At 49.9% G+C, this 25213-nt stretch overlaps 1 protein-coding gene across 1 annotated transcript; it reads right to left on the bottom strand.

Annotated features, from left to right (window-relative positions):
* Positions 1–4773: 4773 nt before the first annotated feature.
* Zc3h12d (zinc finger CCCH-type containing 12D) lies at positions 4774–22230 on the bottom strand. Its single transcript, XM_076859655.2, has 6 exons — positions 22091–22230; positions 21313–21696; positions 13621–13760; positions 9560–9794; positions 6719–6825; positions 4774–5659 (listed from the first exon to the last, which is right to left on the bottom strand). Exons 2-6 carry the CDS (start codon positions 21624–21626, stop codon positions 4848–4850), a joined length of 1608 nt encoding a protein of 535 aa, XP_076715770.2. The 5' UTR covers positions 21627–21696; positions 22091–22230; the 3' UTR covers positions 4774–4847.
* Between the last annotated feature and the right edge of the window lie 2983 nt (positions 22231–25213).

The raw sequence follows: 25213 nt of genomic DNA, 5'->3' as shown, positions 1-25213 counted from the left end.
CCAGAAGACAGGCAGGGAGATGATTTTGCACGAAGCAGGAGACTTGAGGAAATGAAAGCCAGAGACAGCCTGAGAGAGAGGAAGGAGGCAGACAGGGTCAAGTCCCTGCTGCAAGAGGAATCTCATCCCTCTCCTGTGATTCCTGGGCTTTGCTTAAAGGGAAAATGCCTCCCTAACTGCCTCCTTCAGGAATGGCACCAGAGGAGCCCCCTGCGGGAGCTTACTGTGGCCAGCACTCTGCATTCAAGAGTCAGTTTGCAGATGAAGTCGGGCCTGTCATGTTTGCCAATCCTGTTTGAACCATCATGCCCAACAGCTGTAGGTGCTGACCTCACTTCATTCTTATCAGTTAGCATCAATCAGTGTCACCCAGTCAGTCAATGCGAGTCCATATCAGTCAGAGTTGGTGTCATCTAGCCTCTTGTGAGTCATCGGGTCAATGTCACTGTATCTGTGTCAGTTAGTCAGTCCATCCATGTGGGTGTCAGTGTCTGTCGGTCAGTGTCTATCAGCCAGTATAAGCATGATACTCACTTGACCTCTGACCATGGGGCCCATTTCCCTTTTTATTTGTTTACCCAGCACCTTTCCTATTTCTGGGAATTAGGATCGGTGTGTCCCTCTTCCTGAAGATGGAACTCGGGACAAATTAATTCCTGAGCTGGGTCAGGCCCCTGGTTTCCAGCTGGGCCTCCAGCAGCCAGGTGAGCTGCCAGGATTCTGGGAGCTTTCTGAGCCCTGTTCAGAGGGGAGTCGAAGGGCTGGTGGTGCTCATCTGACCCCAGCTCTAGGACTAGCTCAGGTACCAGGTGATACCTCAGGCCCCACAGCAGCAGGCTGGCCCTTCCGCCTTCCTCCCATGGAAGGCTGTGCTGTCTGTGGATGGGTGGACTCGAGGGAGGCTCTTCCTAACCCAGCTCTTCTTTCCCAAATAGGACCAGAGCTGAGTGGGGGGAAGGATGGGCCCTGGGCCCAGTCCCCAGCATTAAACTTTTGTGGGTGTGTGTTTTGTCTGCCTGAACAATATCCCCCTTTCTTTGAGAGAACTGCTCATTCTCCGCTTGCACCCCAGTCTTCCCTGTGGGCTTGTGCAGGAGCTCACAACCACAACACAGGCCCTCATTCTAGCCAGAGGTGGGAGTGAGACCCAGTCTGGATTAATCTGAGTACTTCCTTATCCCACAGTGATTGGGCCAGGGATGGTCACGTGACCCAAGCCCAGCCACTCGGAACCCTTCCCCAGAATTTCTCAGAAGCCTCCTCCTAAGTCCTTTAGCTGGAAGGATATGTGCTGGCCAGCAGAATGGCCCTCATTGTGTAGGGGAAGCTTAGAAGGAGACAATAAACAGAAGGAAACAGGTGCAGAAGGAAACAGACAAGAGGAGACTGACAGGGTTTCCAGCAGCTAATTCCAGTCAACCCCACAGCTGCCTCCATCCCTGGCCCCCTGCCATTTGGTTTTGTGAACCACAGTTGTAGCCAAAGAACCTTGCCTAATACAAACAGTATAACTGCTGCCAGTTTTAGGCATCTGACCCATTCGGAAGTAGATGAACCAGTTTGGGATCTTCCCAAGCCCCCACAACTTCTGCCAGGGAGCCCCTCAGTCCTCAGGTAGATAGAGTGGGCAGACCCTCAAGTAGAGGCCTGGCCCCAAAGCCCCTGCCCCCAAAGCTCATGGCCTTCCCCAGCTGGTAGGTGTATGCATCCTGGGCTCTGACCTCCTTCACTCAGTGTTTTGTTGTGAACACACTGTAGGAATTGAGGCTGTCCTTTTGCTTACCTTGTTGGTGACTCCAGGTCGGCTGGCTTCATAGGCATATGACCTGTGCAGTGATCACACAGGGTCTTGCCCTTAGAAGTACCTCATGCTATTATGCTGCCATCATCTTGAAATTCTTAACCATTTTGAACAAGGGGGCCTACATTTTAATGTTGCACAGAGCCCCACAAACCATGTAGCCAGTCCTAGCTCCATGAAGTCCCTCCTGGTGGGATTTGTTATGTAGGCGAATTGCTCCAGCTCCCACAATCTCTGTCTCCACTGGCCCCATCTTGTGTCTTCCACATTCCTTAATGCCATTGGCTTCCCTCACTCCCCACCCCTCCATAAGTGGACTTTCCTGCCAGAATGCAGCAGATCTGTGGCCTCCTTCAAACTGGACCCACCCCAGCTGGTAGCTGGCTCATTGCTCTCCATCTGAGAGAAAATAAAAAGTCCAGGCTGGAATTCATTTTATTTGGAACAATGCCAAAATGAGGTTTTTCTTGCTTCTACCCTCGAACCACCAACATTCTGCAATTTGGCCTCGAACCTTCCAGACAGAGTCCTCTGGGAAGGCTGAGCTGGGGCAAACACAGGACAGCCTGAGTTCCTCTGAGAGGGCAGGCAAGACCTCTGCTGCAGGTTTCGACAAGAAGGACTGCTTTGTAGGTCTGTAATGAGGATTTGAAAGTCTAGCAATCAGGTGAGGGTCTGGGTCCTTGGGGATAGCCTGCTGAACAGCCAGCAAAGGTGTGTGCCTGGCTCCTTCTCCAAAGGAGGGAAAAAAGTGGCTTCTAGCCTCTCACATCCACTCCCAAGGGGGGAATAACACTGAACAGCAGCTGTGAAACAGCCATGGCCCCAGGCTTCACACCCCGGGAAATGACTGTGAAAAACCAGTGGAGGAGGGAAGCGGAGGGAGAAACTGATACACAATTTGACAACGGAGTCCAGGTGTGGTAAAAGTGATTTATTTCTGGAACACAGTAACAGCTATGCAACTAGGAACATTCCATTTACCGGCCCCATCCATGTTTTTGTGTCACAAAGACATACTAAGACTTTGGATATTTTCCAAAGGGGATTAAACTTGAAATGTGCTGTTTCTTCACTTTTTTTTTTTTTGTACTTGTCTTAATCACAGCAAACCAAGGAAAATAGCTTTACAGCTTACTAAAACTCAAACATATCCTCATAGGAAGCAGCTTAAACATTTCCAACTGTAAATTAGCAATGCAATGATTCCCCATCAAAAGCCAGGGAACCAGAAAGCAGCTCTAACACTGAGCTTATCTTGCCCACTGTGAGGAAAATCTGAATGTACAGGATGATAAAGCAACACTGCAGGTGCAGTGTCCACTGGGAAAAAGAGGTAGGGGACAGATCTGGCTGAAACCATACTGAGAATCTGTTTTGGTTTGGGTTTTTTTTTTTTTTTTTTTTTTGGTTTATTTTTCCTTGTTTACTTGGTTGTTTCAGCACTAGGGATTGAACCAAAGACCTATACCTGCTAGGCAAGTACCCTACCATTGAACTGCATCCCTAGCCCATTTTTAAAATTTGTTTTGAGACAGAGTCTAGCTAAGTTGCCCCAGATGCTTGAAACTTGCAGTCCTCCTGCCTCAGGCTCCCTGAGAATCTGACTTAAAAAGAGGAAGAAGTCACAGGAAAGCATAACATTGCTTATATCTCCACGGGGCAGCATTTACCATAAATGAGAGGGCTTATAATAACCTAGAACTCCACTGGAAAAAGTTTCCCAGTGTGCTTGCCAGATAGCTGGAACTTGCAGGTGTTGGGGACTGGATCTCCACCGGCAGGTGCCTCACCTGCTCTCTGGATGGCTGAGTTACCAAGTCTGCAAATGCACAACCTGGAGAGCTGTCACTGTACAGAATGGGTGGGTGCCACCCGGCAATGCCAGGGCCCCTGAGGATGCAGGGGTCCAGGTCTAGTGGCACTGTCTCATTTCTTGTCTCTAGCTAACAGGTGGGCCTCTTTCCCCCAAGCCCCAGAGCAGTAGCAACCTGAAGAAGCAACACAAGTGGGAAGTGGTATAAACCTCCAGGAGAGCCCAGCTCTCCACTGACTCACCTGGAGGCTTGGTCACCTGTTTATTTTAAGTGTGACTTAGAAGGGCTTGTTCTGGAAACTACCATGATGGATGACTGAAAAAAAAAAAAAAAAAAAAAAAACAGAGGCAAAACCCTGAGTGAAGCAGTGTGTGTGTGTGTGTGTGTGTGTGTGTGTGTGTGATGTGTTATATTTGAGTGTGATGCTTGGTGTGATATTTGTGTGGAAAGCGGGTGAAGTCCCCATGAGCAGACCCTCAGGATCACATACACCTTAGCCCAGCCCAGCCACACAAAGCTAGGTTCCCCTTGTGAGGGAGGTTAGCAATAGCCAACTTCCAGATACCAGAACCTCCCCAGACCACCTGACTACATCTTTCAAACATTTCTTGAGGCAGTGAAATTCAAGATTCTTTACCAGTCTCTATCAAACTTTTGACCATGATCCAAACTAAGTTTACACATTAACGAGAGTTGATGCGCAGTCTGAGTACATGGATTGTGCTATGACAGTTCCTATTCTGCTGTCTATGTGTGTGGTGGTGACCCACTTGTGGACACCACTTATACCGAGACACAAACACAGCTTTGTTTAGAGCTTGGTGTGGTGATGCAGCCCCGAAATCTCTGCAACCCCAGAGGCTGAGCCAGGGGATCACAAGTTCTATTCTAGGTGGTTTAACGAGACTCAAGTCTGGACATTTTAAAAAGGGGTGGGGGTGTAGCTCAGTGGCTGGGTTCAATCCCCAGTATCCAAAACAAACAAACGCTTTGTCTTGGACAAAGCACTGGAGCTGCAGTAAAACCTGCAGTCTTCCAAGCACATCAGAAACCACTCCCTCCACACTGCAGGCCCAGACCTCAGTGACAGTCCTCAAGTGAGCAGCGGGAAGCAGGCTCCCCTGACCATTTTACCCGATGGCAGGGGAGGGGGCTGCTCAGGCCCAGGCTGGCAACTGTTAGTTCACCAGCCCAAGCTGCAAGGCCATTCCGTGCCTTGGATGGGTCCCTTAGGGGTTTCCCAGTCGCGTGTCAGCCCTTTGGGATCGCTGCATGAGAATGAGGATCCTGGCCAGGTCGGAGAGGGCGGGGAAGGACACCATCACGTTGTCCACCTGGTCGGGAGGGAAGACGCTACAGAGCGCAGTGCGCTCACGGGCGCGAGCGTCCGCCTCTCTGTCCACGACCCTGGGAGCAGACCCCAGAGTTCCCCCAAAGGCGCCGTCGCCCCAGGACGGCTCTGCCCAGACGGAGCCACCCAGAAAGTGCTCGGATCCGGACAGACCGGCCCTCGGGTCGTCGGGAGGTCTGCGCTGGGGAAGCAGGTCACCGCGCAGGTCCCTGGGCCCAAGTCCGCCCAGCGGCTGAACTTGCGGCGACGGGAGGTCACCGGGGACGTAGGGGCTCTGCGGTCCAGGGAGGCTGCGCAGGCCCGGCGCCAGCGCCCCAGGGCCGGGAGGCCCCGGGGTGGCAGAGATGCCCGCCGGCGAGGAGGGCCCGGGCGCCCAGTCAGAACCGCGAGGCCCGAGCGCGAAGCCGCCGGCTGGGTCGTCGCTGAACGCCAGCCTCGAGAAGCTCGCGCGCAGGGCGGCCAGGTCGGCGGCCCCCGGCGCCCGCGGGAGGCAGTGCGCGCCGGGTTCCCGGGGGAGCGGCCGGGCTGCTGCGGGGCCGCCCCGGGCGCTCGGCGGCCGCGGCTCCTCGGCGCCCCCGCCGGGCCGGGCCCGCGTCTTGGCCCGGAGCTCATCAGCCACAGCCAGCTGCGCGTGGTGCGGCCTCTCGGGGTGGTAGAACTTGCACTTGATGCCGTAGGTGCACTTCTTGCCTGGAGGGGCAGGGCAGAGAGGACGCAGGTTGAGAGCCGACGTGGAGAAGCTGTGCACATGGCCCCTGGTCTCTCTCATGGAGATCCCTCCCAGAAGGCCCCAGACCACCTCAAACTCTGCCTCCTTAGCTCCCCAGAAGATCTGGACTGGTGACTAAAGGGGGAAGGGTTCTGGAGCATGGGCAAAATGTCCCATGGCGCCCTGAGTACAATAACCCCCAAGGTCCGCAAAGTGAGCATCCGTGCAGGAACTCCCTCTGACCAGGGTCTGAAACCAAATTCCTGGATCTGATGACCTTCAGCCTGTACTTCCTAGGGGACCCTGTGCATAGGACCGACCTTGAAGATGTGTGTGGAGCAGGTGCCCCATGGTATAGGACTGCTCTTCCAGTGCTGCCACAGTTTCCACCACTGTCTGCATCCCTGGTACTAACCACTGTCCTCTCCCTACACACTCTTCTAATAGAGGTGGTCAAATGACAAATAATTGATCATCCAAGCCCAGGTATTTTAGAGCTTAATGGTGTAGCCTGAAGTATGGTTACCTTCATTCTAGCCAAAAAAAAAAAAAAAAAAAAAAATGGCTTTTGAGTGCCATCCAAGGTCTTTAATTAGACTTCTGGAAGCACAATACCAAGACCTGGAGTCATTGAATAACTTGCCAAAGCAGGTTAAAGAGCTTGCTAGAAGGTCATCCTGGATAAAATCCTTGACTTCATGGATAAGGTGTATAAGGGCCTGGGAGAACCGTGGTGCAGGATGAAGACATGAGGTGTGAGTGGACCAGGTGAAGAGACTGAGAATTGAAGCTGGCGCCCCCACCTCCCTGCTTCTCACACACAACACAGCCATGCCTGTGTCTGAGTCCTACATCCAGTCCTCCGACATTCCTGTCAGGAAATAGCAGTCCAGAGAAGCTAAGCTATCTCTTCAGGGTCACACAGCTGGTTAAGGATAGAACTTGAGCTGGAACCCAGACTCTGACTGTCAGGCCAGGACCTTTGGGCTGCCCCACACTAGTCCCTGAAAAGGGCCCATGAGGCCCAGGGGGCTACACACCATAGGGGCAGTGCTGCCAGGATGGCTCTGGAGGCCTCGGCTTCCTGCTCAGGAAGTTGCTCAGAGTGGGTCCACGGCGGCCCAGGGGGTCATCAGGAGGCATAAATCTAGAAAATAAGCACAGAGGGGCATTTGCAAGACCACAGTGGGACTGGCCACTGGCATCTATATGGGGGTTGAAGCCACCCGGAAAACACCAAATGACATAGACCATCCGTCCCCACAGGGGGTTGTCATAGCATCTTAAAAAGCACACCCTTTCTCTACTGAGCCCACACAGAGCACAGCACCTCTCCCTGAAGCTCCTGCTAATGTGGTGCAAGCCAGCAGGATCAGAGTCACCTGGAAACTTGTTTAAAATGCAGCCTCTAGCTTCCTCCACACCTCCTTTATCAGATTCTGAAACTGTTAAGGACTCTGTATTTTAACAATTTTTTATCCTGGAAAATTGAGGTATAATTGCTCCAGGATCACCGCAGCTTCCCGTTGTCCTGATTCAAGATTAGGAACCTCTATGGGGTTAACAGCTCATGGAAGGTTTTGGACTTGTACCAGCAACTTGAAGCTTGGGCCCCTATGTCCTATGGGCCTCACACCATAGCAGTCTCAGCTCAGGGCAGGTGCAGGCCAAGGGTCAGCACTGCAGAGTCTGAAACACCAGCAGTGAATGGGTGAAGATGCAGATTCAGAGCCCGCTGCACACGGTGCCTCGGCACCATGGCCTGTCCTCTGAATACCCCAGGGGCTCCGGGCTTGGTCTCAGCTCCTGAGGCTGCCACACTCTGCACGGGAGGTTTTCTGATACCAGTTTTCCCTCTGCCTGCCCCTCCTCCTCCCTGGCGTGGAGCCCTGACAAGAAAGAGAATGCACCCTCAGTGTGCCTAGGTCTCAAAGGGGAAAACAAAACTCCTCAGAAGGAAGACTCCCATTTAGTGAGATACATCTTTTTCAGTGGATGCTCTGGTTCCCGCGAGACACTTCCAGACACTTCCACAAATCCATATAAAGGATTTCTAAATGGTGGAGGGGCTGTTTTCATGAGTTGCTGCCCGCCCCCCAACAAAAAGTCAAAGAGTCATGCTGAGGTCCTACCCTGCAGAGAGCTGGGCGATTCCAGGCTCAGCACAGCCTCTGTGGCTCAGCTCCCAGCTACACAGCGGGCTTCTCAGAGTTGGGTCCTGACCAAGAATCTGGGGAGCCGCCCACTGCGGTTATTAAAAGTTCCCAAAGGCTTCGCCTCCTGTTCCCTCAGGAGCCAGAACTGTGCCAAGAGGGCCCTGTGGACGTGCCCAGGACACCAGGGTGAGTGACCTCACTCATAGGCAGGCAGGCAGGCCCTGCCTTCTGGCTGCCCCTGAGCAGAGGCCAGTGCATCAGGAGGACTTGGCCGGGGCCACTGACTGTCACCAGGCCAGCAGCAGCCATGACCCACCAGCCCTCAATGAGGATTTCTGGAACCCACAGTTACCAGACTTGCCAGATTCCTCTAGGCCAACACTGGACAGGGAGAGCCGCTGGCCTTGTGCATCTGGAAGCAACAATGGGGTTACTGAGGGGTGGCTGCTGCCGAGCACCTGCCCTGGGGCTCAGGAAAGCAGCTTCACCTCCTCTGCTGCAGGAGCCGGCGGTGGAGGACATCCTGGTCTGGCCTGGGAGTAACTGCTCTCATGTCTGGGGCACAGTTCTCTCTAGGCTCATGATAATCTCACAGGTACTATTACTAATCCCTTCTCAAGGTGAAGAGTCCCCCAGGTGACTGATTGCCCCATGCCACACCACCTCGCAGGACAGGGCCTTAGTTGGAAACCTCCACCACACCACACTGCCTCTCTGCTGCTGTGTTGGGGGCAGGTGGCCTGAGCCCAGCCCACAGGGCCCTCCTCTCCCCTCCTCCTCCCCTTCCTGGAGCCACATGCTCACCCATGCACTCACACGCTCATTCACTCCTGTACCACCAGTTATGATGTGCCCATTATGTAACAGGCATGCTGGGGACGTGGCAGGTAGACAGATACAGTTCCTGCCCTACACATTCTGAAAGAGCCCAGAATGAGAGCTGAGCTGTCAGTGCCTGGAACACTAACTGCAGTGGGAGCCCAGGCTGCTGTGTGCTGCACCTGTCCAGTCCTCAGACAGGCCCCCTGTCCAGGCCCCCCGGTGCCTGCCCCAGCAGAAGATGAGCCATCAATTCCTCTCCACCTTTGCTTAGGCCAAGGGCTTTCCGGTTTGTGCCTTGCGATCCTGATGTCCTTTCCCTTCCCCCAGCAGTAGCAGGTTGGTACCAGGCTTGCCTAACCCAGAGGACCAACCTAGGGACTAGGCAAACTGGTAGGTTCTCCTGACTGTTTCAACCAAGAGGTGTGGGAACAGTCAGTTCCTGGCAAGTTAAGATCTTTGCAGCCCAAAGAAAAGATCTGTTCTACTGCACATTCCCACATGTAATTAAAAACTTAAAAAAAAAAACTTGAAATAAGTGAATGGAAATACAACAGAGTTCAATATTTTCCCATGGTGGCTATTCCAGAATTCTTATTTGAAAGATTAAGTTCTAAAACTAAAATGTTTGTGGTGGGCTAAGCATCTGCAGCTTTGCAGTGACTCAACTAGACATGACCCTGGGAACTTCAAGGTCAAGGACAAACTGCCTGTGAAGATAAGGGCCTAAAAGAGAAGACACCCAGAGAGACAAGTGACAGGGCAGCCTGGGATGGCCCAGTGGGTGAGCTCAGGCTGACTGTGTCTGCAGGTCTGGATGTGCCCACCACCAGGAGCCCGCTTTGCTGGGACCTGGGAGTGGCTTTCTGCCTTCTCCCCAGTCCCCCAGACCCCCAGGCCCCGTACCTATCATTGACAAAGGAGAACATGAGGAGCCTCTGCTCAATAAACCACTTCCACTCTGGGTTCTCATTCTGCAGGTCACGGTAGTTGTCATTGGAGACGATGATGCCGTCCTTCTCGTAGGCCACCTTCACGATGTAGCGGTCATCATAGCAGACCACCCGCTTGCCGTTCACCTTGCGGGACGGGGTGTACACCAGCACCGCCTGCCGCTCCAGTTCCTCCAGGACGTGCTGCTCTGGGGCCACACACGGAGGAGCACGTAAGATCTTTGGGAAAGGACACTTGCCCCACAGACCAGGGACCTCCTTGAGCCTTCCTGCCTCCCCCCAACCCCAGCTGGTTGGATGGGGGCAGGGAGGTTTTTCAGGGAAAAAAAAAAAAAAACACCAGTTGCCATGCCCCCCCATTCCCTAATGTTCATTTCTTTCATTAAATTTCACTGAGTTTACCAATGGCCCAAGGTCAGGGGGGCTCTTGGCTTGGGTCCTGCCCATGATGGAGTCCAGAAAATGGTACCCAACAAGGGAGAGCCCCTTAGGAAGGAAGATTTTAGCCTCAGCCCTGCTGTTTTCAGAGTTACAAGCCACATTGGCCCAACTATAGCAGACAGAGGCCTTCTGGAGAGGGATGCTCCTGTTTGAAGTGGAACCTGTGAAGCTTTAACAATGATTAGCAGCCTGGCTTCCACCGGCAAGTTTCCTGTGAGGGTCCTTCAGTGTAACCACGGATCCACCTTCCCTACCACTCAAGAATCTGCTTGGCCAACACTGAACATCCCACAACCGACATCTCTGAGTGACTCGAGAATGTAATGGAAGAGTCTGGAATTAAGAATGCACAGGATCCTGGGCTGAGCTCCAGTCTTTATCCCTCCCTAATGTCAGATGTTACCTTCATAAAATGAACACAGTAACGTCTCCTTTACCTTTCTCACGGTGCTTGTGAGTAGCCTGAGTTAAGCTCAGGTGTGGGAGAGTTTTTGCAAAAACTAGGAAGGAAATGGACATGTGTCATTGGTGTAAGTATCTCCAGGTCTTTCCTATGGGATTGAAGTTGGCATCCCAGGAAAGTCTAATGTTTGGTCTTAGATTTGCCTTTGGAGACGTGCAAGGAAAATCCCTGCCACACATAATAGTTAGTTGGCACTTAGAAGAGTATTAGCATATTCTTTATATATTTTTCTTCCCTCTAGTCTACGTACTTTCCAATCTGACATGATTTCCAGACTTGAAAAAAGATACAGAATGCATTTGTGGAACAAAGTACAATAATAATAATAATGTTGTGGACTTTGAGAAGCAGAAGGTGGGGTCATGCTCTGGAAGTCCCTAATGCCCCTCCCAGTTGACAGTCCACTCCATTCCCCTCAAGATGGCCCACGTTCTGCAACTGAGTGTTTATGATTCCTTTACTTTTATTTTTAGAAATATATATGTACCAGGACCATTTTCATTGTGGTGATAAATCAGACCCTACACACGTGGCACCATCCTACACAGGCACTTGCCCTGCTGCTGTTTTCACTGATCATTGTGTTTTTGAGATTTGGTCACGTGGCCCATATGTTCACTGCTATTAGTTTTTATGTAAGTCCCTGGCACAGAAGTCCAAGGAACTCTCCAGAACATGTCTCTAAGAATTTTCCCAACTTGGTGAGTACAAAACAGCCTCTTATAGTGGTTTTATTTTGTGTCTCTCTGGATACTAATGAGACTGAGCACCTTTCCTATTTTGATTGGCCATTTATGTTTTCTCTTCTGCAAAAGCCTTTTTCATGCTTTAGCTCATCTTTTTATTTGTTCATTGTTCTCTCTCATTAGTTTGGAGAAGTTCTTCACAGATGCTCCAGTTTGACCCTTTTTTCCTTCCTTCCTTCTTTTGTTTCCTTCTTTTTCTTTTTTTATGGTAGTTCTTAATGAACAGAAGTTTTTATTATGTAGTCAGATTTATTTATCTTTCTCCAATAAAATTGCTCTTGTTGTAGCTTGTTAAAAATTCCTTTCCTACTCCAAAATAATTTTCCCATTCTTTACCTATACTATATTTCAATATCACATAACTGAATAGCTTATAGTATCCTTCTTTAGACCATAAAGAATTCTTTGGGTAACCAATTCCTGATGGAGAACAGAATGCAAGTATGTATCCCTCTCTTCTTCTCATAAATCCCATTGAAATGACAGTTTAAAAGGTGGGAGATCCATAATCACACTTGAAATGGGCTTGAAGACAGCAGTAAAGCCAGGATTTGGACAAATTTTAGGAAGATAGAAAGCAGGGAGGGACATACTAACCCTACAGCATGGAGGGACCACAGCCCAGAATGTGGAGAAGACTGAAGCAGACATGGGAGTCATTTCCCCTATGAAGCTGCAAAACACTCTAGGTGTGGCCTGGGTGGTAGGCAGGCTGAGGCAGGATGGCTAGTGGAAGGGCTCCATGCAGGGAGTTGCTCATGAACCTGTACTCACTTCCTAGCCCTATTGCCATAAAAAAAAAATAAAATAAAATAAATTTTTTAAAAAAATGAAGGCACAGCTAGAAAGGAGTGTCTCATTGTTTCAATCTGCTAGAATAAAACCCTCATCATTTTGTCACTGGAATATGTGACAGTCAGAAGTGCCTTACTGCCTGCCTGCTCCATACAGGGTATGCAGAAGTGAGACCTGCCAGTCAGCACCAAGAGTCAGCCCTGAACAATCCCATTCTAGGAGAAAACTCATCCCAGAGGCTCGAGAGGCTGAGGCAGAAGGATCACAAGTTCAAAGCCAGCCTGGCAACTTAGCAAGGTCCCAAGCAACTCAGCAAGACCCTGCCTCAAAATGAAATATTAAAATTGGCTTCGTGGGAAGGCACCTCTGAGTTCAATCTCTGAAACAAAACGGGGCAGGGGGAGAAAACTCATAGCACTTGCACAGGTATATATTTAACCAATCTAGCTCTTTATTCACAATTAAAACATATATACACAGATCACCAGAATTTTGAGAGAAAAATTAGAGGGGTGGGGCTGGGATGAACAAATTTAAGTGACCCCAGAAAAATTTAGATAACATTTGTGAAAATGACGAAAACTTTCTTAAAAAGTCTATATAAGTCTATAGAAATATTCAAGAAGAGCCAGGAGCAGTGGCACACACCTGTAATCCCAGCAGCTCAGGAGACTGAGGCAGGAGGATCGTGAGTTCAAAGCCAGCCTCAGCAAAAGCGATGTGCTAAGCAACTTGGTGAGACCCTGTCTCTAAATAAAATACAAAATAGGACTGGGGATGTGGCTCAGTGGCTGAGTGCCCCTGAATTCAATCCCGGGGGCCAAAAAAAAAAAAAATCAGAAATATTCAAGAACATACTGCATTCATAGAACAAAAACAACAATTTGTTTACAAAACAAAGAGAGATTAATAGAGAAGTAGCAGCAACTGGTAATCATTAACAGATTAAAAACAAACCAAAGACAGAAACCTCTGGTGAAAGATGAGAAGAAACAGTCAAGGAACCCTCCCAGGCTGACCAAGAGGCCAGCCCTCCCATGTCAACTATGAATCCACGCTGACAGCACCTCAGTCTCTTCTTGTTAGGAGAGCTGAATAACAAACAAAACCCTGCTTGTTGAAACCACAGTGTTCTATTATTTGTAGCTTAAAATAGCCCTAGCTTATTTGAGAATTAAAACTAAAGAATTTCCTGGATCTCAATTTCCGTTTTTTTTTTTTTTATGAAGAGACTAGACTAGGTATTCAGTAAATAATAAATATTCAGATTCTACAAACTACTAAGGATGGGATGCAGAGCTGGTCTTTCTTCAGAGTGCTAAAAGTCATAACTTTGGGAACTTAATCCTTCTCAGTAAGCAAGTCCTATTGTTCATCTATGCAGTAGCTACTGATTAAGCACCGACTTTACATGAAGGGTGCTGGGTGCTAGGGCTAGGTGCTGCATGGAGTTTTTAGTGTAGGGAGGCAGACAGACATTGCTAGACCAGTAACTTAACAGAGCCACCACTGCGGGAGCCACCAAGGAAGAGCGCACAGTGCCTGAGGTGTGTACCTGCCGCAGCATACCTCTGATAGGGGTGTCAGATCGCGATGGCTCTTTCCTCCAGGATGGGACAAAAACCTTGATGTAGGTGTGTCCTCTCTCCCTGAACCAGTCCACAGCCAGCTGGATTCCCCGGCAAGAGAAGGCTTCTTTATTTCCATGGCTATAATGGGAAAACAAAGAAAGGTGACGAGACCCAGAGAGTGTTGGTTCCTATGAGCGACCTCCCTGGGAACATTCAGGATCCAATCTCATAACCAAGACGGAAGCAGGCAAATCTGAATTTTAAAGATAGTTCTCTGCATAAACTATAACCTTTCATTAGAACCAGGCTCCTGGTGATAAATACATATAGGATCCCTTGCTCCAAGGGAGAAATATTCCAAGGATTAATAGACCAGGTCAGCTCTTTAGCTAAGCTAAAAGGATCAACATAAAATGGAGCAGAGCCATCTGCAGGATTACTCTCACCCAGAGACGGTTATAAGTGCATTATTGGGTTTCTTAAGTCCAAGCAGGGAGATCAGTGCCCCATCAATGCCACTGAAGAGGCAGTAAGGAAAGAGCGGTGTGGGAACGGGCAGGGACTGGTGGGCCTCATGGAAAGTACTCCTCCTTTCTCCTAAGAGGCCCAAGAAGCCCTGGAAGGATTCTAAGGCGGGAAGTAGATGTGATGTGGTGATGTGACATGATCCGATGTACATTTCTCAAAGATCAGTCTGGCAGCACCAAGGACAATAGAAGGGCAAGAGCAGGTATAGGTACCCGTTTAGAAGCTGTCATAATTGACGGTGACTTGGACTCGGGAGCTGGTGTTGGGTGAGGGAGAGAGCAGGTGGACTTGAGAGGCATCTGGAGAGTAAAATCTCCAGAACTCCATTTCTGACTGGATACAGTGAAAGTGGACAGTGGGATGTTCCCGGCACAGGGATTCTGAGAGGGAAAGATCACTTATAGGTTTGGTTTTGGACACCTTCTGAGTAGAAGGCTTTGTGACCCCTGAGTGGAAATGCTAAGTGACCAGGGAGGGTTCAGAGGTCCAGGTGGTAAGTTCTAGGTCCACTGAGTTTAAACACTAATTGAAGCCACAGCATGGAGCAAATGATCTGACTGCCGGAGAGGAAGCAAGAGGCCCAGGCTGGCCACAGAGGAACCCTGCACTGCAGAGCTGAGGAGAGAGCAATCCTACCCAAGAGACAGAATGGATCTATCAGGAAGAGGGAGCCAGGTGGGTGCTGTATCATGGAAGCCACGGGGAGGAGGCGGCCAAATGCTCTCCCAGGGTCTGGTGAAACCTGAAGGCATGCATCCAACTTAGCCAATGGGGGTCAGTGGTGTTTTGCTGGAGAGGGAGAAAAGTGGGTAATATGAGAAGGCAAAATCAACTAGACTAGCCACGGGACCTTTGTACCAGCTATTCCTTCCTTCTCAGCCCATTCACTCTTCCTCCTCCTTCCAACCTCAGATGCACCTTTTTTTTCTTTTTCTTTTTCTTTTTTTTTTTTTTTTGAGCTGAGGTGTCCTTGTGTTTCTCAGATGGTCTCAAACTCCTGGGCTCAAGCAATCCTTCTTGCCTCCTGCCTCATCCTCCCCGGTAGCTGGCACCAAAGATGCATTGCACCTGCTCTTGGCTGCTTCTTCAATTCCTTGGGACAGTGTCTCCTGACCTCCTAGACTGCCAGGTCCCCTGTTCCAAGCACCAGTAGTGCCATGCCACTCTCCCTGGCACTTAAGAACGTTCGTCCTCAGCCAGGGGTCAACTGGGCCTCTCTCTGCTCTACATCACGGCTCCCCCTTGCTCACCACTGACTTCCCAGCACCTGGCCCGGTGCCTAGTAATTGGTAAGGGATCAATTTGAATTTTGGGGTAGACCAATGACTGAGAAAAAAAAAACTAGCCGTGTCAGCAGCTGGAGAAGGAGAAACCCAGAAAAAAGGGACAGTTCCCTGGAAAGACCCTGATGCAGGTGGGACACGGCATGCTCCAGGGACAGAAGCGAGAGCGTGTGGAATGAACAAAGGGGACACAGCGGCAGGGACAGGTGGACCCCTTGAGAGCCCAGGGTCCTGAGGGCCTGAACAGAAGCAGCCTGCCCACTTCCGATGGGACTACACCCAGTGTCCCTCCCAATGCTTTCCTGTGTGTGTGACCTTCCCTACAAGTTTCTCAGGGGGCTCAGGACAGTCACAAGTTTGTAGAGCAAGAGAGGAAGGATGACCCTGGAAGCGCTGGTCAGCCGTGCTGGATGGCAGGCCCTGTGGAGCCGGAAGAAGCCACACGCGCTGCCAGGCCTGGGACTCTCCTCTGGCCAAAGAGCAGGCCCTAGGAGGTGTGTGCAGACAGAAAACAGAAAGTGCTGATGGGATACGTGTGGAAAAAGGAAGGGGAGGTGGAGCACTGACCCCCCCTGCCCTTCAGAAGGCAGAGGAAGATGGGAGGATGAGAGGTCATTCACGTGGTCACTCAGCCCCTCGCCCCACCCTGCTCCTCCCCACTGAGCCAGAAGAGAAGGGGAAACATCAGAGTGGGTGTGAACAAGAGGAGGAAGCCTCCTGTGTTTTCCAGCTTCAAACCCCCCAGAGAAGCCTAGTGTCTGCAGGGCGGCCTTGGAAGGAAGTAGCCTATAGGTGATCCCACAGCGACACCCAAGTCCCCTGCAGGCCCCAGGCCTGGTGGGTTAGAAGAATCCTAGGGTGGACCAGGAGGCGCCTACCAGGAGGAAAGCATTTTAAGTCAGCATGGCCCCCAGGGAGCCTGGATGGGACCAATGACACGCCCACCCTCACCCAGCCGCTCTCGCAGAAGAGCCCTGAGGGACAAGACCCCCTCTTCCTGCCAACACCAGGTCTCAAAGCCCCCAGAGGCCATTTGGGAGAAGAGCACAGGGAAGGAGGGGACACACGGAGCCTGAGTCTTCGGAAAGACAAGACACAGACATCTGCAGACCCTGGAAAATGTCAGGCTGCTCCTTCCCCTGCTGAAGAGCTGGGGAAGAGATTATGTCTGTCACAGGAAAAGAGGTGCATTTTCTGTGCACGTGGCAGTACTGTGGGCAATGGACGACCCACCCCAGCACACGCATCTGTTGACTGCACCAATCCATTCTGTCCATTCCAAAGTAAAAATGTCACCACTGCAGTTATTTTAAAAATCATTTGTTAACTGATCTCTTTCCCAGGGCTCTTCACAGATCTGTTTGAACCACTCAAAAGCCAACGTTCACTCCCGACATTTTCTGTGGGTATATGATTAGTGGGGGCCAGGGAGGACATTCAGTGGTGAGGGAGAGGGAGGGAAAGAAGCCCTGGCAGAGCTCCCAGTCAGGCTGAAAGGCACGGACAGTCCCTCTGGGGCCCCTGTCCAGCATCCACTGGGAAACACAGAAGCCAAAGGCTCCCGTTCCTCTGTGCTTCCTCACAGTCTCTGCATGGATTCGTGGACATTTTCCACACAAGGCTGTGGCCGGCCTGTCTGCCAGGTCACTTGGCACATTCATCTCATTTAACCATTACAAGCCTTTGAGGAAGTGACCTGTACCCCCCATTTTACCCTTGAGGAAACAGAAGCAAAGAAATGTTCCCAGCTCTCTGTTGAAGTGTCAGACCTCCAAATGCAAACTCCTTCTCTCTTGGCCCCAAGACCCCTGAGATCCAGAGGGCAGCTCTTTTGGAGCAAAAACGTTGCCTGCTGTTTAAATGCTCTTGCTGAGCCAGGCGCACGCCGATAACCCCAACGGCTCAGGAGGCTGAGGCAGGAGGACTGTGAGTTCAAAGCCAACCTCAGAAAAAAGCAAGACCTAAGCAACTCAGTGAGACCCTGTCTCTAAATAAAATACAAAATAGGACTGGGGATGTGGCTCAGTGGTTGAGTACCCCTGAGTTCAATCCCCAGTACCCACCCCCCAAAATATTACTGGGGTGGTGGCAGGGCCCTTCATGGGGTTATGAGCAGGCACCAGGAACCAGCTTCTCGGCAGCCTGCTGAGAGGCCTAGGGGAAGAGGAAAGGGGAAGTGGGTTGGCACCTTAGGCAAATTTCTACTCCACAATCGTGCCTGGGGCAGCTGCAGATAGGGTGTTGTCATTTCCAGAAACTAATTGTACACCCCTGTATCCCTGTATCTGTGTGGAATTTAGAGGTCACCAAACAGCCCTATGGGGAGGGAAGAAAGAAAGAGATGAACAATGGTCCATTAGTGGTTTGAGATGTAAAAGGACACCACCAGTTTCACTCTTGTTTCTTATTTGAGGTCAAATCACCAGCATGTCAAACCTTAGTCAGTGGATCTCTGCCAGATCCAGTCAGGGGAAAGAGAGAGGGTGAGCAGGGGCTGCCCGCATCATAAGAGAACTAGGTGCAGACTTAGGTAGGAGCTCAAGGCTCAAGTTAGCAGAGGAAGACAGGTGGGATTTCAGCCTGAACTCTCTTCACTGAATGATTCCTTCCTCCAGAAGCCAGAGTCCACCAGATGGTCTAAGTTTAAAAATTAAACAACAACCCAAAACAAAAAGTCCAAAACACTCCAAACAAGACATGCTCAAATGGAACCCTCCTCTGGGACAGGAAGAGGAGGTAAAGTTTACCAGGTGGCTTCCCGCCAAACTCCACACTCCCAAGCCCCTGTTGTTTCTTGATTTGCCTACAGGATGTAAACAGGTTGGACACTTGTGAGTTTGCCACTCCCAACTCTCACAAAGAAATGCTGCGCCCGTGGCTACCAAGAATCTGTGTTCTTCCAAATACCAAGATGCAGCTTCTAACAGGCTTTCAAGGAAAGCCACCTCTAAAACGTTGCTGCAGATTTTTCTTAAGGCCTTGTGTCCACAGTTATTCTCTCTCTCTCTCTTTCTGTCAAACACACACACACACACACACACACACACACACACACCTTGAAGGTACAGGAATTGTACTTGAGAATTGTCTCTGGGATGCTATTCCATCAGTGTCACCAATGAACGCACACATGTCACCTGCAGGTCCCCAGTCTTGGTGGCAGCAGGAGTAGATCCCAGGTTCTAGCCCTCCAGGACCCTGGTGAGGGGAGTAGGGGCCTCACGCCTCCATCTACAGCTGCCAGGTCCAGGCCTTATCCTGCTTGGGCAGGGCTCTGGTCAGCACAGGCAGGCTCCGGCCCCAGGACAAAGGCCCAGGGTCAGGATCTCCCACCCTCTGGCCAGACGGGGAAAAAAGCCATTGGATGTGATGGGTGGCTTTGGAAACAGCACAAAATCCAGAGCTGGGACTTACTGCTCTGGGACCTTGGGAAAGTTATTCACTCTCTCTAAACCTCTGAAGAAAAAGGGAAGTCCCTTTATAAAAGAAATTCCACTTATATCTTTCTACCACACATAAAATAATCACCTGGAATCTCAGCATATCAGAGATTAAAAAAAAAAAAAAAACCTCTTAATGATCCAGCTTTTAATCGTGTAACTGTGTGAATAGGACCCAAGAAAGTCAGGGATTTGCACAGTTGGTAAAGAAAAGTGAGAGCTCCTCTCTCCATGTGTGGCCTGTGGGCCTGGCTCCTGGGAAACCCCGTGCAGGATACAGAGACATCACAGTGGGAGAACGGGCAGGGAACCGAGTGCAACCTTGGACCCACCCTCTCCCAGAACTTGCGTTTCAAGGGAACAAATTTAGTTCCCTGAACAAGTGGTTATTGTGCAATTTCTCTTTTTCCTAACTATTGGGACCCAAGGGGCAGGGGGAAGGGATGTTTGTGGGCGTGTAAGCCCGTGTGTGTGCGAGCGTGTGCATGTGTTTATGCGTGTGAATGTGCGTATGTGTGCATGTGCGTGCACCCGTATAGAGAAGACATATTGGTTGATCAGGTGTTTTTTAGGCCCCAGGTGTGTGACAACATCCAGGCTCTAACACACTCTTTGCAGTATGTCTGAGTAATGGTTTCCATTTATATCCCACAAAGATTGAGTGAGAGAGGAGCAAACTGATTACAGGGGTGAGACTGGAGCTGGAGATGACGGGAACAAATGGATTCACCCAGGACATTTCATGGTCATGTGCAAGTAGAAGCTGTAGTTTAAGTTTGAATTCTAGGCAACAACAGAGACTCCCATCAAAAGAAAACCCTCCATGGCCACACTATCAGAAAACTAAAATTCTTCTCTAGCCCCCAAGGAGAGAATGCCTATGGCCTATTCTCTATAGCTGTTTTTTCCCTATAGCTATTCTGCTGTTTTGACTTGGAACAGTGGACTCAAATAATCTTCTGGCTGGGAAGATCTTTGATTTATGTAATATCATCCTATAACCAAAACCCTCTTAGCAGGGCATGGTGGCACACACCTGTAATCCCAGCTACCTGGGAGGCTGAGGCAGGAGGACCAAAAGTTCAAGGTCAACCAAGGCAACTTAGTGAGACCCTGTCTCAAAATAGATATTTTTAAAAACAGGGTTGGGGGATGTAGCTGCTGGATTCTAAAATTACTTAAACAATCCATAAATCTTAAACTTAGCAGGATTTCATAAACTCCCCTGTTTGGTGCTTGCTGGGGATGTGAGTTAGAACATGAGCGTGACCTGGTGGAGCAGCTCCTAAGTCCAAGAGGGCAGCGGGGACTCAATCACCTGCTAATATAACCAAGCTCAAAGAGATGGAGCTGTCTAAAAACAGAACAAACATTTGGTACACACCACGCAGGGTGTATAGGGGCAGTCCCTGAGGCTGGGCTGTGTGGGGTGAACCATTTCAAACTTGTGTCTTGCAATGCCAAGTCCAAAGTGAGCTCCAATCCCCAGGGACAGCTTGGGGATGCCTGACACTTTCGGAGCCGCTGATAACTGCTTTTCCAAGCTCCTACTCAGCTTCTACAAAAGGAAGTGCATGTGTGTACAGCTGTGAGTGAACAATTTCCTATGACTCTGCCCTTTGCCTGCCTGTAACTAAGCCAAGTGGTAGAATAATCCATTGGTTTGGGCAATGCCCCTCCTCACCAGCTCGAAGTGCAGGAGGCCGCAGACTGGCAGTGGAGTTCTGTCAAGCTGGCACCATAACCACATAGGGCATGATGCTCACACCCCTGAAACACAGGAAGATGCCAAGACCCAAATAGGCACACTGCCTCTCCGCAGCATAAGACGGGAGGGGAGGACCACAGACACTTCTGTCAGACCTAGCAAGGGGACTGCAACCTCACTGCCCAGCAACCCCCAGCAGAGGGTTCCCAGCGCCATTCAAATGCTTCTTCCCATCTGAGTCTCATAACCCAGAGGGAGACAGAAGGGAGGTCTATTGACCTCTTTTGCAGAAGAGGAACTGAGTAGTTTTGCTTTCCCAGAGTCACGCAACCAGTTAGGGACAGAGTCCAGAGAAAAAGCCACATCTGTTAACACCTGACCCCAGGTCCTCCCCATTACCCATTACCTTCCCCAGAAGAAGCAGCTCCTCTGGGTGAGTGTAATAATATCACCCACTTGAACACTCACTCTGCATCAGCTCCAATCTTCACAACATCCTCCAAAGAGGGTGAAATCCAACATTACAGAGGGAGAAAGTGAGGCTCAGAGAGATTCAGTGACATACTTAAGGCCACACAGCTACTCAAGAGATGTAATCGATTCAAAGCCCAATCCAATAGCTCCAACAGTCTTTGGACCAAACCAAAGAGAAGGGGTGGTTCTCAGGGCTCCTGAGAATAGGTCCCTCACCCTGCCTCCCACTGTAGGTTGAAAGAAATCAGGAAAGCTACCTCATTGCCACATTGCTGCCGTCGATCACTATGGGACGCAGGGAGCTGGCCAAGTCTTCACAGTCCTCTTCTAGGGCTGACCTCAAGCCCCGCTGGGCAGAGTCTGGGACTCCACAGGAGCCCCGGGGAACGAGCAGAGGCCCAGTGCTGCTGGCAGGGCTCTCCTGGGCCCCAGGGCGGCTGCCCGTCTGGATCAGTTCCTGCAACACGTCGTTGACCAGGGCACCATCTCCCAGCTTGCCCAGCACCCTGACCACATCCTCCCGGCTGTAGCCCAACTTCTGGAAGAACTCCATCTTGCTCGGGCGCTCCATACTGTGCCAGCCACCTCCTGGCGTGGGTCCTGCCCCCAGCTTCCTCCTGGCAGAGCCCCACGGGCATTAGCTAAAGAGAAAAAGTGCCCATCAGGTATTTTCCGGGCAGTCTGGCACCCAGGATGCCAGGTGACCGAGAGTAAGTTGTATATGTGCTCCCTCCCTCTGACCTTATCTGTCAGGAAATCATGTCAAGCCTAGTCCCCGTGGGGATTTTCAGTTGCTCAGTGTGGTTTGTGGAGTCACAGATACAATCACACTGCTTCTACTGTGCATTCTCTGTGGCTGTCACCCCAGCACACCTGTGCAGGGAACAACACCCCGACCCCAGGGTGACAGGGGCTGAGCAGGGTACCCACAAGTCGGGACAGGCCAAGGAAATATTTCTGAGGCTTTGTTACAGGTTGAATGGTTTCCACACAAATTCCCATGTTGAAGCCCTTAGCCTCACCCCGCCGTCCTACCTTAGAGCGTGACTGTATTTGGAGACTGAGCCTTTGAAATGAGGTTGTTAGGGTAGGCCTCCTCCAATGACTGTGTCCCTGCAAAAGGAAATTTGGACACAAACACACATGGAAGACGGCCACATAAAGATTCAGGGAAAAAGGCAATCATCTCTGGGCCAAGAGACAGGGCTCCGGAGAAACCAGCCCTGAGATCACCTGGATCCGGGACAGTGGATTTCCAAGGTTTCTGCTCCAGCCCCTGGTGCTCTGTTAAGGCAGATGAACACAGGCTCCTGGGTTTACACAGGGAGAAATGCCCTCTGGAAAGTTCTATCTCCCGAAAGGCAATGCTCCCACCCGACCATGTGCTTTGGCACAACTTTAATTCAGGCCACACTGGACCTTGAAGATAGAAAGTCCTAACCGGTATTTGACAGTTTCCCCTCCAGGTACCCCTGAGGATAATGGGAGCAGGGACTGTAGCCTCAGAGATGCTGTCAGAAGGGACATGACTAAGCCAATAGGAACACTCCAGACAAACTGGGCCTGTCTCTCTTTTCTACTGCAAAGACCTTCATCTTACACCTTTCAAAAAACATTTAGAAATACAGACGTAACTTTGAAAACACATTTGCTGTGAACAATTTGAACAATGTCAAAGTCTAAAGAGCAATGCACATAGCACATCCGTGGTGCCTCTCCTGCCAATGATCTGCTCCCTCTCTCTAGCATGTTCTCTGCACTGCTCTGCATGTTACTAGATAACAAAGCCGGCTTTAGGACTGTTTTGCTTGATTTGTACGGAAATGATACCATACTGTATATAAAAGCAGTGTACTTTTCTTATCAAAAATGCATTTTGGAATCTTTCCCTACCAAGTTACCCGTTCTGCTGACCACTGTGTATGCCCAGCATCTAGAACAATGCCTGGCACAGCCGAATCCCAATGCATAGTTGTTGATTAACGAATGAATGAATGTGCTATCCAGCATTTAACCCTAAATCAAACCATGGAAACCATAGATTGCCTTTGGTTTTTCACTGTTAGCAAATCCTGCACGCTGAAGATATTTGTGCATCTTCTTCTCACCCCATCCTCTTCTCGGCATTTCGAGCTCCTCACCTTTAGATGCTATCTCTGATCTGCAGCAGTCATGCCTCTGTGGTAGGTTCCCACCGCAACTCTCCCTGTAGTGCGGGAATCAGAGCACGGCTAACAATGTCAGGGTCCGGCGGGGGAAGGGCATTTCACAGCCAACTTTCTGGGCAGAGAGGCCTCCACTGCAGCCCCCACCTGCCTGCTTCCCATCCCACCTCGGCCACTGACAACAGTCGTCCCAACTGAAACACTAAATCTCTCCCCCAAGGTCACCAGTCCCTTCTAACTGAAAATCCATCCAAATCTTCACAATCCTTGCCTACGACCTCCCTGCCACTTTTGACACCGTGGACTCACTCACTCTCCAAATTGTCATTTTAAATTTTTAAAATTATGAGCTGTCCCCAACTTGAAACTCTCTGCTCCCCCAGGTTGCATAACTTAGGGGAGTTATGCAACTGCCTCTCCTCCTATATGTTTCCAGCTCTTTCTCTGCTCCCTCCATCAGTGTTGGGGTCCTGCCCAGGCCCTCCACCCGACCCTATATTCCCATGGGTCCCACAGCTTCACATCTGGTTCCCACCTCTTATGGAGCACCAGGCACACACACAGTTATAAATCCATGCAGTACATGCCAGGCATGCGGTTTAAGCAAAATGCATCAGAACTCAGAACGCTGTCGTTCAACAGACATTTGTTAAGTGTCTACTTTAGTTTTTCTCAAAATGAACTCCACGGAAACTTGGGAGACCCCAAGCCATTTTCAGGGAGTCTGCGAGGTAAAAACTACTTTCATAATAATGCTAAGATATAATTTGTTTACTTCATTCTCAACCTCTCAAGAGTATACAATGGAATATTCCAGAGACTACATGCTGTGGATATTGCAGCAGTTTAAATGAAGAAGCAGATATGAGAATCCAGCTCTCATCTATTAAAACAGATATTAAAGAAACTTGCAAAAAATAAGTCAATGCCACTCTTCTTACTAATTTTTATCTTTTTGGAAATAGAGTTATTTCTCATAAAAGCATGTCATTTAATATAATCGATTTATTGCTATTTAAAAATAAATGAATTTTAAAAGTTAGTTTCTAATAAAGTAGACAGATATAATCTTCATAAGGAAAAGCTCTTGGGGTCCTAAAAAATTATCTAAGAGTACAAAGGATTCTGAAAATAAAAGTTTCTTCTTAAATCCAGACTGTTCCTAAGATATTTCCACATATGTGGTTCCATGAAGGGAGCCTGGAGACGGGGCCTCTCCTCTTCAGTCCCAGCCAAGAAAGCCCAGTATGTCCCCGCTTCAGTCAGGAGGTCTCAGGCCCACCTCCTGTAGCTCACCTGCCACCCACTACTCTGCAGTCTCCTTGGTTCCTTCCTCACCCATCTGCCTGTGCTTGGAGCCAGCATTTCTAACACAAATCTAGCCACAGCAGCCCCTGCCCATGGGTGTCGTCCCCACCTTGGGCCCTTGATGACTACAACATAGATGCCAAATTCCTAAGCAGGCTGAGCAGCTGCATCCCGTATGCTCTGACCCTGACTAAGTCACAGTCACCAGTGGCCCACCTGGCCCTTTCTCTAGAGACACACTGAATTTATCCCTGCTTCCTACGTATTCCAGAATGTTCTCATACACATATTCTTTTGGGCTTCACAAACATCAAGATTCAGCTCACACATCACTTGGAAAGGGCGTGTGAATGTGACCTTGGTCATCTCATCTACCACAGCCCGTGACCTTTGCTATCACACATCAAATCAATCATGTATATGTTTCTCAAGAGACTGAAGGATTCAGTATTCTGACCTACTCATCTCTCAGTCACCAGTACCCGGCATGGTGCCTTGTGTATTTAAGGGGTTTATTAGATTTTTCTTTAATAAATCACCAAAATATATATTCTCTCCTCAAATATATTTTTCTCCTTGGGTTCCCAATCTGATTGAACAGCATCCCCCAGAGGCCCAAAGAAAACATCTGGAAGTCCTGTGACTCCTCTCTCTCCCTCACATCTACATCTGATGGATCGTTACC

The sequence above is a fragment of the Callospermophilus lateralis genome, chromosome 6 (assembly GCF_048772815.1).
Source record: "Callospermophilus lateralis isolate mCalLat2 chromosome 6, mCalLat2.hap1, whole genome shotgun sequence".
Taxonomy (NCBI): domain Eukaryota; kingdom Metazoa; phylum Chordata; class Mammalia; order Rodentia; family Sciuridae; genus Callospermophilus; species Callospermophilus lateralis.
Note: the sequence above shows the minus strand (reverse complement) of the source record. Positions and strands in the feature narration are given on the sequence as shown.